The sequence below is a fragment of the Pezoporus flaviventris genome, unplaced genomic scaffold (genome assembly GCF_033815535.1).
Source record: "Pezoporus flaviventris isolate CSIRO_AGI_PZ_B2104156 unplaced genomic scaffold, CSIRO_AGI_Pfla_v1 ptg000096l, whole genome shotgun sequence".
In the NCBI taxonomy this organism is placed as follows: Eukaryota; Metazoa; Chordata; class Aves; order Psittaciformes; family Psittacidae; genus Pezoporus; species Pezoporus flaviventris.
Window position 1 is genome coordinate 2528008 of NW_026892644.1, and position 17433 is coordinate 2545440.

Sequence of the window (17433 nt, forward strand, 5' to 3'; positions counted from 1 at the left end):
TGGAAAATATGAAGCATGGGACATTGAAAGTAGTGTCATTGCTCTGCATTTTTTGCTCAGCGCTGTACATATATGCCCATGAAGCTTGTGCCCACCTCTGTAAAGAAGTATATGCATGATTAATTTATTACCATGTCTTGTTCCAGAGGATACCTTTATAAACATTTGTGAATTTAAGGTTCCAATGTGTTGATCTAATACAATGGACAAAATTCAAACATGTTTGTATGTGGAGAACAAAACCAGGCTGTTACCAACTCTGAGTTGTTTTTTTTTCCTTCTTTCTTCTTTAAAGCAGATGTTTGCAGGAAAAAAATAGTAGGGTTCTGTGGCCTTTAAGGTATGGAGCATCCTTCTATTTCTCTTTAACAATAGTCTTTTAAATGAATGTGCTGCCTGTTGGCTCAGCCAGTGAGATCTGTCACACATACACATGCAAAATATATTTCAAAGAATTACCTGTCATGTAAGATTTTAAAACTATTTCCCCTCATTGTAACTTTCTGGCAATTAAGGCTACTGATTTACACGATAGCAATTTAATCTATTGTCTTGAGACTCAAACGGATGTGACGTTTACTCTTTATCTTTCCTTTTAAATGAGCAACAGTTCCTGCTTGTACAAAAACAAGGAATTTCAGACCAAAACCATTCCAGTCCTGTCTTCTGAGGGAACGTGGGAACAATGGTGTAGTAGGCTATTGGTAGCAACTGGAGGAGTTTCTTGTTCATGTGCAAGAGGAATCTCGCATAGAAGAAGGTACATTCATTTATCATTAAGCCAGTGATAAAATTTATAGAGGGTTATATACTGGCAAATCATACTTGACTGTATTCTGATTCGTTGGTGGCAGCTGCTTTATCACTGTTGGGAGAAAGTTCAAGTCTGCAGCTTAGAACAGACTGGGAGGTGGAAGGGGACTGAAGAGTTTTATACCCTGTCTTTTTTCTTTGCCTGCTTTGTAAGACTGAAGGGTTAACAAGGAAAAGCAATATCTGGTTCTGTCACAATAACACAGTGCATGCACTAAAAATAAACTAGCAAGTGTGTAATCTGAGAATAATGCCTATTGTTTTCTTTACCATTACTCTGTAGTCACATTTCCATGCAGTTCCCACTTCTTAGCTATCTTTCAGTAGTAACAGCCTTATGTCAGACTGGCATTTGCAGCACTAGATTAGACTGAGTTTTATAATGGATCTTTCTTTTCCTGCCTTTGGTAAATGTGGCAGACCTGGTGTTTATTCATGTGGCTGTGAATTGGACCTACATAATTGACACCAGAATTTGTCTTTGCAAAATGTATTCTGATCGTTAATCAGAGGGTTCTTTTAGAGAAAGGTGTGTCTGATCTCCTGGCATTAATGTATTAAATATGGTATATTTAAGCTTCTCTAGTTGCTTATCTGACCACTGAAATTAACTCACTTAGATGGAGCTCCCTACAGTTTTCATCCATTAACTGTTAATGAAATACAGAATGCATCTGTAGTTCACCATCTGTATAACACTCATATCCCATTATTACTTTTACAGGTCTGGCAGTACAGGAGGTACTTTACAGACATATGGGGAACAAAGGCTGATGTTTTGATTGTACAAAATAGGAGGCAATACTAACACTGATTTTGGTGAATGGAAATTTTCACCCTGGGTCTGTAATCTCTGCACGATTTCCTCCCTTTCCTACTTGCCATTTATCTCAAGTACACCATCACCCTGAAATCAGTGGATTATAAGCATGTGGTTATAATGGTCTGCTAGCCAGATCTGTTGGCTGGTGCAAATCCTATCTATTTTTTTCCTCCTGTGGAATTTTGGGCAGGATTCAAATCTTGTGCAGTAGAGGTGACTTCTGCTGGAGCCAAGTTGGCTGATCCAGTTTGGTGTGCTTCTTCATGTCAAGTTGTCTGATAAATAATGCTGTGTATTGAAAGGCAATGTATTAACTTGAGTAAATTGGCATATATGTGTATGTTGGGTTGCATTTCCTGTGGAGGTAGCTCACATTGCTGAGGGGTGAAAACGGAAATAAAGAATAATTAATCTCCTAGATTACCTATTTAAAGAAGCATGGGTGGGTAACTGAATTACTGTGAAAGTCTATAGATTATTGGTTTATGAAATGTAGAGCCTCAGAAATAACTTTATAAAGAAAATGATGAGTTGTTGCGAGCCAAACAGTATGTTCTAATCGTTCTCTTTTTGATTTTTGACAGATGCTCCTCTTGGCAGTGGTGCTAACAAACCTACTACAGGCTACTGTAATATCAGGTGGGAAAACGTGTTTATTTTCTGATGTCTAGGAACTGTAATATGCTTTCTCTGTTTCTTCTGTAGATCCTCCCTGCCTCCCCACCTCACCCATCTAATCCTGCCATCCTGGCTCAGGCAATATTCTCATCACAGTGAAGGCATCAATAAGGTTACTGCTTTTGGCCCTTTACCTTGCAACAAGCACTGTATTGAATCACAGATTCTCTGAAGTCAGTGATGCTTGGCTGAACAAACCATGCGACTTGTTCATGCTGCCCTATTCATGCTAAAATAAATAGGCTATCCTGTTTATTTTGATAGGATTGCAGGCAGATACAGATGAACGAATGCACGGTATTCGTTAAAGAATCAGAACTGGAATTACCCATGCAAGGTTTGGGCAGGTAGAAATAAAGCAAAAAAGCCATTTCACTAATGCATATAATAATAATCTGTGCTTGATCCTATGTACTGTCATGCTGTCCTAGAAGCCAGAGCTGGAGGTTCAGAACACGCAATGATCAATGGCGATGAATTCCAGCAGATAAATTCCTGAACTACAAAATGATTGTTTTACATTGCAAGTTGTGTTGTGTTTTGATATCCAGGATCATCAGGTTCTTTGCTTCAGGAGTCATCAGGTTCCCGTTGCAGCCTATTTGGGAATGATCACATCAAAACTTTTGATGGTTCTTTCTACAGTTTTGCTGGGGACTGCAGTTACCTCCTTGCTGGGGACTGTCACAAGCGCACCTTCACACTCTTAGGTGAGTCTGAGCAAGATACTAAGAAGTAACAAATGTAAAATGTGTGATACGGCATTGCACTTAGGTCGGGTTCCACCACTGAAAAGAAAAAACAAATAGCTGCCCTTTGTCAGATAGGATGGACCACTGCATAAAAGGGTCTTATTTGTGGTTTGTTCCATGTGGTGTTTTAATTTTCTTAGGTATGAAAAGTAAGGAAATTCTGTCACTTTGGTTTCAGTTATCCCTTGGTAATATTGCTCCCACATAACTAAGCTGCCAAGGAATGGAGATTTTCTTACTGGCTTTTCTAAAGAGGGAAAGTTAGACCTTGTTTAATTTTGATTTTTCTAGAGGAATGTGGCTGTTAAAGCTGAGTACAAGAGTAAGAACTACACAACCACATAGAATTAATTGTACCTGTATGCTAAATACCCCCAGTGAGAAAAAAATCCCATCCTACAGGACAAAAGGCTTTGGATTAGCATGAGTCTCTGCAGTATTACTCTTAGGGATGGGCAAGACAGATGAAAACTGTGTATTACTCTCACCAACTCTTTTGGTAGATATTCTAATAACAGTTCTGTATTAGTCATAGTTTAAAATGACTCTTTGCTGACTACAAGTAAATTGAAATGAACTGATCCCATCACTCTGAAAAGCAACCATACAACAAATTAAGTAATTTTATTCTTCAACTTGAACAACTTGGTACAAAGTTTTTGTATGTAGAACCCACCAGCATATGAATTGATTACAGTATTTCATGTCATCAAATAAATCTTAAAAAAACCAACAACCCAAACCAACAAAATATGAGCAGACACTTAGCGTTTATATTGAGCACATAAACATGGCATAACCTATTTATGATTCCTATCTTAGTGTATGTGTGTGGGTTTGTTTTGATTCTAGATAACTGGCTCTGAAGTGCAATCTGTGTTGCTGAGTAAAGTGTCCAGGTCTGGGCAGAGCTGGCTACCTCAGCAGGAGGTCCATTGCACAAGGAGCTTCTGTAAAGCCAAAAATAGACAATGGGCAAAAGCAGAGAAAGGACTGTGTCTGAACTCTCCTGCCTCTCTTCTCTCTCAGAGCCTAAATTGTTTTCATCTCTATGTACTGCTGCTTTTGAAAAAAGCAGAGTGAGTTGCCCCCCCGCCACTTGGATAGCCAGTATTGGCATCTACCCCTCAAAGGCTAGTTGAGATGATTAGAGAGCTTATCAAGTATAATGACATTCAGGCTCAGTTCTTCCCTAAATTCAATGGATTCAACCTCCTTCTCTTACCACTGAGCTATGCATTGGTTTTGGGAGGAAACAGGGAAGGGAAAGAGCATAGCAGATCTTCACATTCTTCTCATGTGGAAACTCCTCCAGTGTGCATGGAAGGATAGGAAATTCCCTGGCTAGACAGTAACAGTGAGAGCATGAGTCCATAGCCAGTGCCAAGTCACATGCTTGCCAGTGGCTGATGCCAGCCCTAATCCTGAGGCTATCTGTCCATTTCACATTAAGCAACTATGGGATGAAATGCATGGATGGAACTTGAAAATCTTAGATGATACAGTCCCAACTCTGCAATGTGTTACTTACAAGTTGTCCTGCCAAATCCTGGAACTAACAATATTTACTTATGTCTCATCTCTTCAGGTGACTACCAGGATGGGAAGAAAATTGGTTTCTCTGTGTATCTTGGAGAATATTTCAATCTTCGCTTCTCTTTAGATGGAGTTGTGATGCAGGAAGACAAAAGGTACCAGTGGGAACAACTATTCCAACAGAACCCCCCAGTGTTTTCAGTGTGTCATATTCTGAGAAATTCCTATTTTTCTTCACAGGGTTTCCATACCTTTTGCTTCCAATGGCATATTTATAGAGAAGGAGGCAGGTTATTACAAAATATCCAGTGATGAGCATGGCTTCATGGTGAAGATTGATATCAGTGGGAATATTCAGATAATCTTTCAAGAAAAGCACTATAATAAGACCTGTGGGTTGTGTGGCAACTTTAATACATTTCCTGAAGATGACTTCAGAACTCAGGAAGGTAAGACTGCGACTAACTGATTGTATTTTAATATACATTCTGCACACTCTTCCTGATGGGTGATTCAACACTAACTTCGTTGATCCAGCAAAATGTTTCTACCTGTCAGGTGCCTCATCTTGATATGCCGAAAAGCTGTCTGACTAAGTTCTTTTATCTTCCTTTCTCCTCAAAGGAATGAATTTAACACTTTCAGAAATCTTGAATCTAGGGACATAAAGATAAAGCTACAGGCTAAAAAATGTATAATACAGTGTTTGGAGAGGCCGACTAGGAGAAGACCCAGCAAAAAAAATGTAAGGAATACTCATTGATTCCACTTCTAATTTTTCATGAGTTAGACAAGTGGGAATATGAATAAAGTGGTTACTTTTAGTGACATTTCCCTGTCTATGTGGGCTGTTGGACTGGAGGTGCACCCTATATCACGCCAATCCCTATTAAGAGGGAGAGACAGGACTGCTTTGCTGCTTTATACACCTTTATGTGAAGTCTGCTGGTGTGGGTGAAGACTTAAGAGTTGTGGAAAAGCCAGGAATATGGCTTTGAAGGACTGATCTTAGTATGTGGTGTTTGAGAGTGTTTTCTAATTCTTTGCACTTGAAAAGGAAAGGTTAAGAGTAAAGTTAATTAAACATTAGTATGTTAAATTGATAGTTTAGAGTATGTATTAAAAACAAATGATACAGAAAATAGAAAGGGAGACAAAGCAGCTTGGAGAAGAGCCTGGCATTGCTTCAGAGAAGTAAGATGTGTTTTACTGACAGTTGGGAAACACAAGCATAGCTTCAATGTCCAGAGAAAAACCGGATTTTATAGTATGTTAAAATGATTGATCAATCCTTCAGCAATGTAAATAATAAGAAACAAACTCAGCTCACAGAATTGAGGGCTTTGATACCTTGATGTCTGAATGTGTTGAGATCTGAAGTTTACATCTTTTTAATAAGACCAGAAATAGGAGTAAGGCTATTGCAAAAAAGGAGAAGGGAAGGAGACTGTATTGCCTTGGACTCTTCAAATGTAGAAGGTTCTTTCCTGCTTAAAAGTGATTTATGCTGTATTTGTTTAACATGCCAGAGACTGTATCCTCCCTCTTAAAAAAAAACAGTGCTTTCACAGCCACAGATTTCTGAGTGTAAGGAAGTACATGACAGGGTCATTGCTTGGAAGAGCTGAAAAATAATACAGAAGGTGACAAAGAACATGTGTAGCTCTTCCTCCTTACTGAGGAAGGCCCTGACTTCTGTAATCTACATGGATATACAGTTTGGTGCTTTTAGCCTGAAGGATAGAGTCGTATCTCAGCAATTCTGCCTTCTTTTCCTCCCTGATACAATAGACCTTTCATTTAAACTATTTTTGAAGGAATTAGGATTAATTATGGTTTAATTTGTTGTATCAGTGAGGAACGTCACTGTTCCCACACATTGTTTGTCCCCTTGGCAGCGCTGGTGGGGAGGTTCATATGAACATTTCTCAACTTGCTCTAAGTAAAACCAGCTTTTGATTAATCCTTTTTTTTTTTTTTGAAACTGTTGAAGCTGACTTTCAGATTAGGGGCAACAGAAGCAGCTGGGAGAGGTAATATTCTTTAAACAAAAGATCTTGGCAGACAATTGCTAGCCTATGAGGCAGTTTACCTTTTCCTTTCCACTGCAGTTTCTGTTTGCTCTCCATTTAGCCAGATTAGATCTCATAAAGGTCAACCCAACCCAGGATGTGAACTTCGTGGCATGACTTAGCGATCTCAGGGCACTGAAGTGTTACTTTAAGGGTGCTGGCAGGCTGAACTGTCCTGTTGATGTGTCCATTGCTTTCTGTTAAAATCTGGCCATATTTTGGTTTATCAGATTGGGCCCTGAGTTCTAATCCATTAGATACATTTCTGGGCTGGATTTGTGCTGATAATAAATACAATAAGAACTTTCAGGTTCAGAATGATATGCAATAGAAGCATAGTGGACAAAGGGAAAAGACAATGATCTAATGTTGCCAAGATTATGGGCTCTCATCTGGAAACCGCTGGTGTGCAGATCTGAATGTCAGAGGGAAAGGAAGAGAGATGATGCTAGAGGTTATACATCAGGTATTGTGCTATAGCCAGTGAGCTTGTGAGAGAGCTGAGAAGCGTTAAGCCTTCCTCCATTTTTTTTTTTTTCAAAGGCTCCTCAAGATGTACTAGCCCTTAAACTGCTTTGATTTAGACTGACATGGTAGACTCTCTAGTTGATAATAGGCCTGGCCTGGTGGGAGACCCTATAAGAACCACTGTGGTGGAAAGAGGTCTGCAGCTGAAATGTCATCTTCTGTCTGTCTCAGACACTAGCTCACACATTTTAAAAAGTAATGCAGGACTTGTGTATCATCTTGTATCTGCCTGCATAGAAGGAAACTCATGTAATTTGATGGCCTATTTCGAGGGCTTCTCTGTGGCATCAGAGGACCAGATCCCAGATATGTGCAGAAGTCAGAGTTGCCATAGATAGAATCTAGCCCATAAACAGTGTCTTTCATGAAACATAGAATCATACACTGGTTTGGTTTGGGAAGGACCTTAAGATCATCTAGTTCCGACCCCCTGTCATGGCCAGGGACACCTTACCCTAGACAGTGTCACCCAAGGCTCCATCCAACCTGGCCTTGAACACTGCCATCATACATTTTTGTCACAGTTTTCAACAAAATGACAGTGTTTATGTTGAAAAGAAATAAACCCATATTTTTTCTATAATTTATGTGAAAAAAAAAGAAAGAAGTGACTTAACACGGGGTTAGTTTGCTTTGTTGCTAAGAAAGTGGCTTATGATACAGAACTTCATTTATTAGGTGAGACACTAAGGTAACCCTTCAGTGCCCTCAGATGGGCCCTACAGGAAATCTGGAGAGGGACTTTTTACAAGGGCATGTAATGACAGGACATGGGGGAATGGCTTTAAGCTAATGGATGGGAGATTTACATTAGACATTAGAAGGAAATTCTTCATTGTGAGGGTGGTGAGACACTGGCAGAGGTTGCCCAGAGAAGCTGTGGCTATCCCATCCCTGGCAGTGTTCAAGGCCAGGTTGGTCGGGGCTTGGAGCAACCTGATGTAGTGGAAGGTGTCCCTGCCCATGGCAGGAGGGCTGGAACTGGATGAGCTTTAAGGTCCTTTCCAACCCAAACCAGTCTGTGATTCTGTGATATTTGGATTGTTTCTGGGTGGCAGAGAAATAAGAGTCAAAGCAACTGCTCTAATACTGGACATTAGCAATTACAGCGAGTAAATAAAGGAGGTGTGAAGGAAAGGGTGTTTAAACAATAAACAGTGTGAAATCATTTTATTTTCTTATGATATATTTATACTCATGTACTATAATTTATCCAATCACATATTACTGTCATGGCACTCCTTTGATTCCTCACTGTGTTTTGGTGTGCAAACGCAAAACTGATAGTCTGATGAGAGGGTAACACATTGTGTCTGGATACATTTTTGATGCTCAGTTACTGGAGGTCTAAGTGACGTGACTCAAACTAAGATACCCTTACAAATGAACATGGGTAGGACCCAGCTTTGAAGGTAGTGGCCTTAGGCAGTAGCTCTTGAACAAAGTCTCCCCAGTAGGTTTCAGTGTGGCAGAAACACATTGTCATTCAGAGGATGGGGTGCTGAGTCACTCCCATTGACATAGTTTGTTACTAAATTTGCTCATCCTGCAAAGAAGTGCTCATGTCCTGTCGAGACTTACAAACAAGATTGATTATTTTGTATGTAGTTGCTTGTTTATTGTATATGGCTGTAAATACATGCCAGCTGCCCCTTGACAGTTTGTTCTCACACTTTCAGCATAACTCATAGTTATGAGCATTTTACAATTGGGGATCCAAAGCACAGGCCAAAAGAGATGACTTCCCTAATACTACAGAGGAAATCGGGCAGCTTGATCCTGATATCTCCTCAGGGCATGCATACATGTGTAAGGCCCCAAAACCTCATAGCCTTGCATCATGTTAGTGATCAAAGGGCACGTTCTTACCTTGTAGAAAGTGTAAGGAATTTTCTCCCCAGTGAGAGACACTGCAGTGCAAGCTCCTAGAGCTTATTTGTGTGCCCGTAGCCTCAGTCTTTGCTTAGTACTCTTATCAGTGAGCTGTCTAACACTGATAATCGCTGTGATAGGTGCTTGGATGCCTAGGTCATCATAAAATCATATACTGGTTTGGGTTGGAAAGGACCTTAAGATCATCTAGTTCCAGTCCTGCTATAGGCAGGGACACCTTCTACTAGACCATGTCGCCCAAGGCTCTGTCCATCCTGGCCCTGAACACTGCCAGGGATGGAGCATTCACTGCTTCTTTGGGCAACCTGTTCCAGTGCCTCACCACTGAAGTTTATTTGTACAAAAGAGCTCATTCAAGTCCAACACAGGGATATTAATCCATCACTTTGTTATTTGTACATGTTAAATACTCTTAGCATTATGGGGGGGAAAAACCCAACCCACATTAATCCAGTGTCAGTCCCATTATGCTTTTCTTGGCACTGGCAGGAAACATATTTCTGGGAATCTGTCTCCAAATTACAAAGACATTAATCATAAAACAATGCCCATGGCTAATTTTGGATAAAGGCTTGATATTCTGAGCCTGCTCCAGCTGTCAGCAACACATTCCAGCCATTTAAGCTGCTGAAATACAGAATATATGATGCCCCTGGAGAGTGACAAGGAAAAAATCCAATGTTTCAGCTAATGTTTTCATTCCAAAAGTAGTATAAATGCATGTGAATGAATATGCAGCTTCCCTGTGTGGTACCTGTTATCTTAAAGCATGTTCTAAACACACAGGTATGTTAGTGCAGATATTTATTTTTTTTCCCCTAAAAAAATATAGCTTCTCATCAGTCTGAATGGTTTGGCATTTTAAAGGATATCACTAATTTGATTTTAGGCAAGTTTTTGTTTGGCCTAAGTAAATGATCTTATTTTCTTTTTTGCATTTTAATTTGAAAGCAAAGGGAATCGTTTCACAGAGAATGTAGCTGTTATTTACAAGCAGTATAGATGAAGAAGACTTGCCTTGTACCTGTCCTCATTGTATGGCATTTATCTGAGATGCCAAAAGCCTGTGTTCATAATCCACTCTGCTTTATTCAGAGTTTGGAAAAAAGTTAGACATTTATTTTGAGGAGTGTGCTTTCATCACTGGGCTGTAATTTGAGGTGTTTCTTTCCTTCTCTCGTCTTTTATAGTACTAATTTTATATTTACTGACCCAGAGAGGGAAGGAAAGACTATATAGCCCATGACTTCAACATTTCATAGTCCATGACTTCAACATTTCATATCATTCATTTGGTCCAAACCATAGTTCAATATTTGGTCAACTTTGCCAATAGTTTTGCTTGCCTGGAACCATGTACAAAACTATGTAAATCTGTGTAGAAAAAAACAGAACCAAAACAAAACCCAAACCAAAAAATGCAAAGAAAAAAACAGAAACACTCTCCACCCCTCAAAAAAAAACAACAAAAAAAAGAGAGAAACCCCAAACAAACCCCAAACCAAACCCAAAAAGGAAACAAATAAAAAACCCCAACAACCCCGTAACAAACAAAACCCCCTATTGCTTCATAGATAACCAAGGTGTGAAAGTTATGCACCTCTGCTGACAGTATTGTAGATCCCTGCACAAATTCTTGCATGTATTTTACAGATGAGCTAACAGACCCTGGGAAGAGTTAACCTGATGGGCCTATAGCCATATGGAAAATCTGGAGGAGGTCCAGGGAGGGAGGTCAGGGCTTCTGCCTCCTACTCACATACCTTGAGTGCAAGGTGGTTATTGCTAATGCTTCCCCTTTTCTGACCATCAGTCTCAAAGTAAACAAGCAGCACAACAGTTTCAGATTTCAAAAGGAACTGGTGATTTTGGGACCCAGATATCATGGTGAACACTGATTTTTCTGTCAGGAGTGAATATCATCTGTGTGAAAATCAGATAAGTGGAAGCAACTGTTCTGACCAGAAAAGAAAAAAGTTGGGAGAAAATGGGTGTGAAGTTGTCTAAAACATGTCAGTGTGGTGTGTGGTTTTGTTTGCTTGCTTGCTTTGCAGCAGTCTCATTTTAAAATTATAGTGCCTCTCTAGCCATTTATCAATTGCCATAGGTCACTTAAGGCTACATAAGACAAATCACAGGAAAAAACACTGTTGGCTGATATCTCTTAGGTTATTACTATCCTAGATTTTTACTGTCCTATGTTGAGGAGACTTGCCTGGGGCAAGACCTTGAGCTATTGAGCAAACTCAAATCGATCAAGTATTGCCTGTTCAAAACAACTTGTAGCTTGATTTAAGGGCCCCAGGACTTTGCAAGGAGATAGATCTGCTCTGGCAAGTTGTTGGCAAATCTCTGGTACCTTTGGAAATAGCTGCTAATATACAGACAGGTGGTGGCAACAAGAGGGTTTGAAAAGCAGGCTCCAAAAAATATAAACCCAAATAGCCCCACAATTTTATTAAAAAAAAAAAAAAATTAAAACCCAGGTGACCAGCATTTCAGGGCCAACAGTTGTCCCAGCCTTCAAATCTTAACTTGTGGGTGAATGAGGATCTTGGGGTACCTGCCAGTAATGGGAAGCTCAGCATGGATGTGCATTGAGACCAGAGGAACATGACTTCAGAGTGGAGCCCATCTCCCATTACATATAGATGTTGGTGTAAGGCTGAATTAGTGTAAATAAAAGTCAATGTATTTAATCTGGCATCTTGCTTCTCATCAGACTACATTTCATTGTTAAACTAATCTCTACAATCTATAGTAAGCTAAAGAGTTGTGTTCTTGTTTTTCTTTCCCTGTGCTCAATTTTGGGGGTGTAGATGAAAATTTCATGCCTTTTACTGTTTTTCCCTGTGATACTTTCCTTGGAGTCTTCTTCCTTTTATATCTCTTGCTGGTCTAATATGCTACATTTATAAACCCCCAGTTTCTAGTTTACAAAAAGTCTACTAGAGGCTACTGGCTTTATTACATCTGCCTTAGCATTCCTAGTGTAGACTACCCTGTAGGAACATTTTTAGAGTACAGTATATTCTGTGTGTTTGTACTTAATGTACAGCAGGTAGCTCAATGACGATCTTATTTGATATAAAATGATATAAAATATGAAATATAAAAATATTATATAGATACATTTGGGAAACATTTGTTACGTTTTCCAAATACAGTCAGGGTCATGTGTCAACATATTCTCTGCATAAGGTCTTGGGTATTGTTTTAAGAGCGGCAACTGATACTCTCACATGCAACACAGCAGGGTTTCAAAAAGCAGTGTTGCAGAACTGAGAGTCATTAACTGTTTTGTAGCAGGAGCTCACAGAAGGAAGCAGAGGTAGTCCTTGGATCAGCCATGCCATAAGAGGCAAAACGGGGAGGAGGGAACATTCCCTTTCTGGGAGGATCCCTCTTCTCCAAAGGATGGAGCAAGAGAAGCAGAGAACCTGGTTTGCATCTCCCACAAAGTGCTAGTCATACAGTTTACCTCCTTTGGTTTTGCTTTTATGCAAAATGGGTGCAAATCTTGTCAAACCTGGGCCAGGAGATGCTTGTAATAAGGCAGAGGAGCTGTTTGAGGACAAATTGGACAGTAAGATCATGGGCCAAAACAATTATGGTGCATGTAAGTTCCTTTGCGCACAAGGTTTAGTTTCAGACAGGAGAAAATCAAGGCTATCTGGGGTCAGGGATGCTAATACTTTCTTTGGTTAGGGAGAGTATTTTCATTTTGTTTGCCTCTCTAAGATGTCTTGTATCTTACTGGCAACTTTTAAATAGTACAAAAATGTGTATGCATGCTTAGGGCTCTGCAGATTATAGCTGACCAGCAAATGACTCCTACCATGTTCCTGCAGGTGTGAGAAGTGCTGGGAGCTGCCTTCCGCAGGCTTTAGTCTGGCCTTGAGGTCCTCTGTAGGAATCAGTCCAGATCACTGAAAAGGGCTTTTCTACAGTTAATCTGTTTTGGAATAGAAATTCATTTGATATGACAGGTTTTATTCTTAGAAACAGATTTTATGGTTTAGTGGTGGCCTTGGCAGTCCTGAGGTAATGGTTGGACTTGATGATCTTAAAGGTCTTTCCAACCTAGCTGATTCTATGATTCAGCAGACTATCACAGTGGTAGTGGCCAACAACGACTACTTGTTGCTTTAGCTCTTAAAAAATCCATGTGCTTCTCCTCTCCTTCATTCACAGGGACCCTTGTGGCAAACAGTTATGACTTTGCAAACTCCTGGGCTTTGCACAGTGAAAACAAGCAGTGCAAGAGAGTGCAGACTCCAAGCAACACCTGCAACATTTCATCTGAGATTGCAGAGAAGGTTGGTGCCGCAAGATACCATTCTGGTTTTGGTCCTCCCATACCTGAAGGCAGCTTGCTTGCCCTGTGGCAGAAGAACACAAATGCTTCCTTGTAATCCATGTCTGCACCTACCGTGGTCCTCCCACAGCAAGTGATTAGGATGCAAGGTGCAGGAGATATGTGTTTTGGGTTTCTGAGGTGCAGTGTGGTCTGAGATAGCTATGCTGGGCACTGATCTCACCACTACACTGGAACAAGGTGCATGGCTCCTCATCCAGCTAGTTAACTGCGGGGCTGGTGGTGGCTGTATGTAGGTTGCTGCTGTGGTGCATGAGGATCAGGTGCAGGGTGAAGGTGGAAGTAACACATCTGCAGCATGGCCTGCGATGTCTGTGTGTGTTTGCAGTGTTTCCATGAGCCAGCGTAGGGCTGGATGCAGGATGCAGCTGTGTGCCTGCAGTTCCTGAGCTCCCTGCATGCTCTGGCTGGGAATAGCAGAAGGATTTCTGTACTGGGCTGCCCGATGCTATAGAGAAGCGACCTTGGAGACTGCATGTTATGACTGATGTATTTCTTACATGCAGTGTTGAGAAAGGAACAGTTTATTCACTAGTTAGTGAATGCAATTTTTCTCCCGTACTGCACCCTTCCTGTCACTCTTCTTTCTAAAACTGTAGTACCTATATACCCCTCCCTCCCAACACACAAGCATCAAATGGTCAAGCAAGGAAACCAACAGTGCATTTGAGACTGAAGGGTGAGTTGCTGCCAAGGAAACTTTGGTACTATTTGGGAAAGGTGTGTTTAAGTTGTGCCTGTAGAATGAAGTAGTCAATTCCTTTTCTGATTCTGCAGTTGGGAAGCAACAGTTCTGAAACCTCTGTGAGCACCACCACCACAAATGGTATTTGTGATTGTGTTGCAGTTCATGTACTTGGGAGGCCCCAGAGCGGTGAGGTGCTTCAGCCAGGCTATTTTTGACACAGGAGATGTTCTCTGTAGATGTTGCAAAGGCTCTGTGCTTCTTCCCTTGCCAGAAGAAGGAGGTTCCTTCAGCTATGCATATAATGGTAGCTCTGATTTGCTGAAGAAACACAGAACTGCTTGTCTCACCCATCTCTGTGACCCTTTTTGCTGCATCAACCTTTTTCTTCTCCTCTTTTATAAGTATAAACATGTTCCTTGTTTTCCTTAGGCACAGGGTGGACACACGCAGATCGTCACTTCCAGGGAGGAAGGCTACTTCTAGGGGGGAAAGTAGCTTTGAATATACACTGACTGCATGGGGTATTGCAGGTTATGACTGTCACAGTAAATTGAGCCTACATCCATTGAGGGCTTGCATCTGGTCTCATGTATTCTATAAATCAGAATAATATCGTGGGTGTCAGGTTTAGATTTATGCCAGGGTAACTAAGGCCAAACTTTACCTGTCAGTTTCTTGCTATGCAGGACCTGTAGACCAATACTTGTTGAACCAAGCTCAAATAATTTCTCAGGAGTAGTGGCGCTTTCTGGAACATATCTGCTCTACAGCTACTTTGCATGCTGGTTTCCCTAGTTACCTGGAAAAACCTGACTAAGACTTGGACAAGCTTGCAAAGTTCTGACTCTATATTTCCACTAAGCTTTTGGATGGGGACATATATATTAGACATGTTCTGAAATTCAGTGAAGCATGCTCCATATCTTCAGCCTTACAGCCTGCACACTTGACTGAGGAAACACAGCAGTGATTCCAGGTTGGAAACCTGCAGCCTATGTTTCTTGTTTGAGCTGAGGTGGTGTGTCGGGGCATTCCTGTCAGGGACAGGACTGATGGAACAACTGACTTGAGTAGTGCTATGCGGTGCCAAGGGGGTGACCAAAGCACGAAGGGTTTCAACCTGGTTAAGATGTCTTCTGAGGGACAAGACTGTGTTTTAAACGTGGTTACAGCCCTGCAGCAGGGTTAATTCTTGTGAATGGTGCTGGCCACTGGAATTTTATCTGTTCAGGCAAGTTTAGTGTTTAGAAAATGTCAACATTGCAACTGAAGTCCGGGAGAGGCATCCTGTCTGATGGGTAGACTGCAACTAATATGAGTTTTATACAGATCATGTTAAATATTGATGCTTTGTTGGATAAAGTTTGCTCTCCTACAAACGGATGGAATTATCTTCTCTCTCATGTGAGTTCATGAGCTCACAGCATTTAACATTGGCTTAATTTATTCACTGTGCAAGAATAAACACAGCACTATTAATAGAAGACCAGCCAAAGGAGTGCCTTTCGAAGAATGTGGGGCTTTTTAATAGCCTGCTTTGTTTGCTTGCTTCAGCTTCAGGAATGTAAATCTCCTCCATCTCTCAGCCTCCCTCCCTCCCTTCCTCCCAGCCGGGCGATCAGCTGCTAGGTGAGGAAAACAACAGCTTTGGTTCAGTGTGCTCCTCCCACCCATCCACCCACTCAAGGTAGATCTGTGGTTTACTTTGCCCTCTCTGCTCCCCACCACAGCAGCATCCTTGGAGAAGTGGCTTCTGACTTCTTTGCAAGCGCAGTGAAGTCAAAAAGTGCTGTTGCTCTAACCTCAAATCGTAGAAAACATGGGCAATTTCATATTCTTTAATAAGGAAGAGCTCTTGTTGTGATTAACAGCTACGTGTATCAGCTAAAGGTCTTGACCCAGCTAACTCTTATCCTGCTGTTGCTCTGGTCCTCTCCCTGCCCTCCACCTCTAAAACACATACACACTTCCACGTGTTTGACTACTGCTCTGCCTGTAGATACGGTTTCTTCTCAGATACTGTGTTCTTCTCCTAGGGCAGGAGGCAGCTTGGCATCTGCATAATGTAGCTGCCTGTTGGCTACCTGTCTTGTGACCCGCAGAGCATGCCAAACTGGGTAATGCTGAAGGGAGGGAGCTGCTGCCGCCCTTCCATGCCCTGCCCTCTACGGTTGCTGTTGAGTTACCAGAAAGAAATCTGAGACCACAAAGAGATCTCTTTACCAAAACCGATCAGTGTTTTCTGTTTTTTTTTTTCCACCACAGGATGTGATGATTTAGGCTACATGTTCAATGAAGTACTGCCTAATAGGCTTTTAGATGACTGGCATGGTTGTCATGTTAGCATGGGTAACATGGATCTTGAAGTATAAAATGGAGTGACATGGATAACTATAGTAACAAGGCAGCCTTGGAAATAATATATATGTTTTAAGGCATTATGTTTGGTTTATGCATTCTTAGATGTTTATTTTTCAGATTTCACCTCTAATAGAAACAGTGCTTGAGGCCACAGTTTACTGTATTCTTTCTTTCTTTTTTTTTTTCTTGTTAGGAAACTATACCTGTAACATGTTAGACATGAAAATAATTGAAAATAGAATTCAAATAATTCCTGCTTTTGCTGAAACTCAGCTTTTCCTGTGGTTGGTAAAAAATAAACCTACTTGTATCCCATGGAGTACTTCCATATGTGGTAAAGAAATAGCATTTATCCCCAGATCTGAAAGCAAGTGGGAGAGGTTCTTGTCTACCATTACAGATTACGGTCCAGAAGCTATCACAAGCAGGTCCAGCTAAGACATGGACATACGGTGCCATAAAAGGTTTTAGGGATGAAAATGAGGCCTGCTATATCTAAAATCACTTTTTTTTCTGCTCCTGAAATGTACAGGCTAGCTGAATCAGCATTTGAGTGAAGTAATTTCTGTCAGTTATTATGTTTGCTCAAACATACAGCCAGCATTTCGTGTACTAAACATGCTGGCTTTGGAAGCTTTTTACCTGGAAAGATGGGAGGCTAAGTCATTCTCCATTTGAGTGAGCCAAAAGATGTATTCTGAAAAACTTTATCCAATTACAGCATCAAAATATGCCCTTCCTAAAGGGAGAAACACTTTCATGTGTCTATATATCACAGGGTTTAAATTCAAGGGAACAAGAGAGTGCCTCTGCTTTCTTCTGTCATTTTCTAGGTTATATCTCTTTAATGGCAATTGTTAAGCAATAGGCAAATGCAGTTCTTGTAGCAGCAGAAGACAACGCCACAGAAA

The 17433-nt window shown here is 40.9% G+C and overlaps 1 protein-coding gene across 2 annotated transcripts in view; it reads left to right on the forward strand.

The window, feature by feature from the left end:
• Positions 1-629: 629 nt before the first annotated feature.
• VWF (von Willebrand factor) overlaps positions 630-17433 on the forward strand; it is a 129745-nt gene continuing 112941 nt past the window's right edge. For both annotated transcript variants that reach the window (XR_009747415.1, XM_061476446.1), the window contains exons 1-6: positions 630-760; positions 2221-2275; positions 2866-3024; positions 4655-4757; positions 4843-5051; positions 13290-13414. Coding sequence is in view for 1 of the 2 variants with exons in the window: in XM_061476446.1 (XP_061332430.1) it covers positions 2221-2275; positions 2866-3024; positions 4655-4757; positions 4843-5051; positions 13290-13414 (651 nt within the window). In the remaining variant the exon portion in view is untranslated. The remainder of the gene's footprint in view (positions 761-2220; positions 2276-2865; positions 3025-4654; positions 4758-4842; positions 5052-13289; positions 13415-17433) is intronic.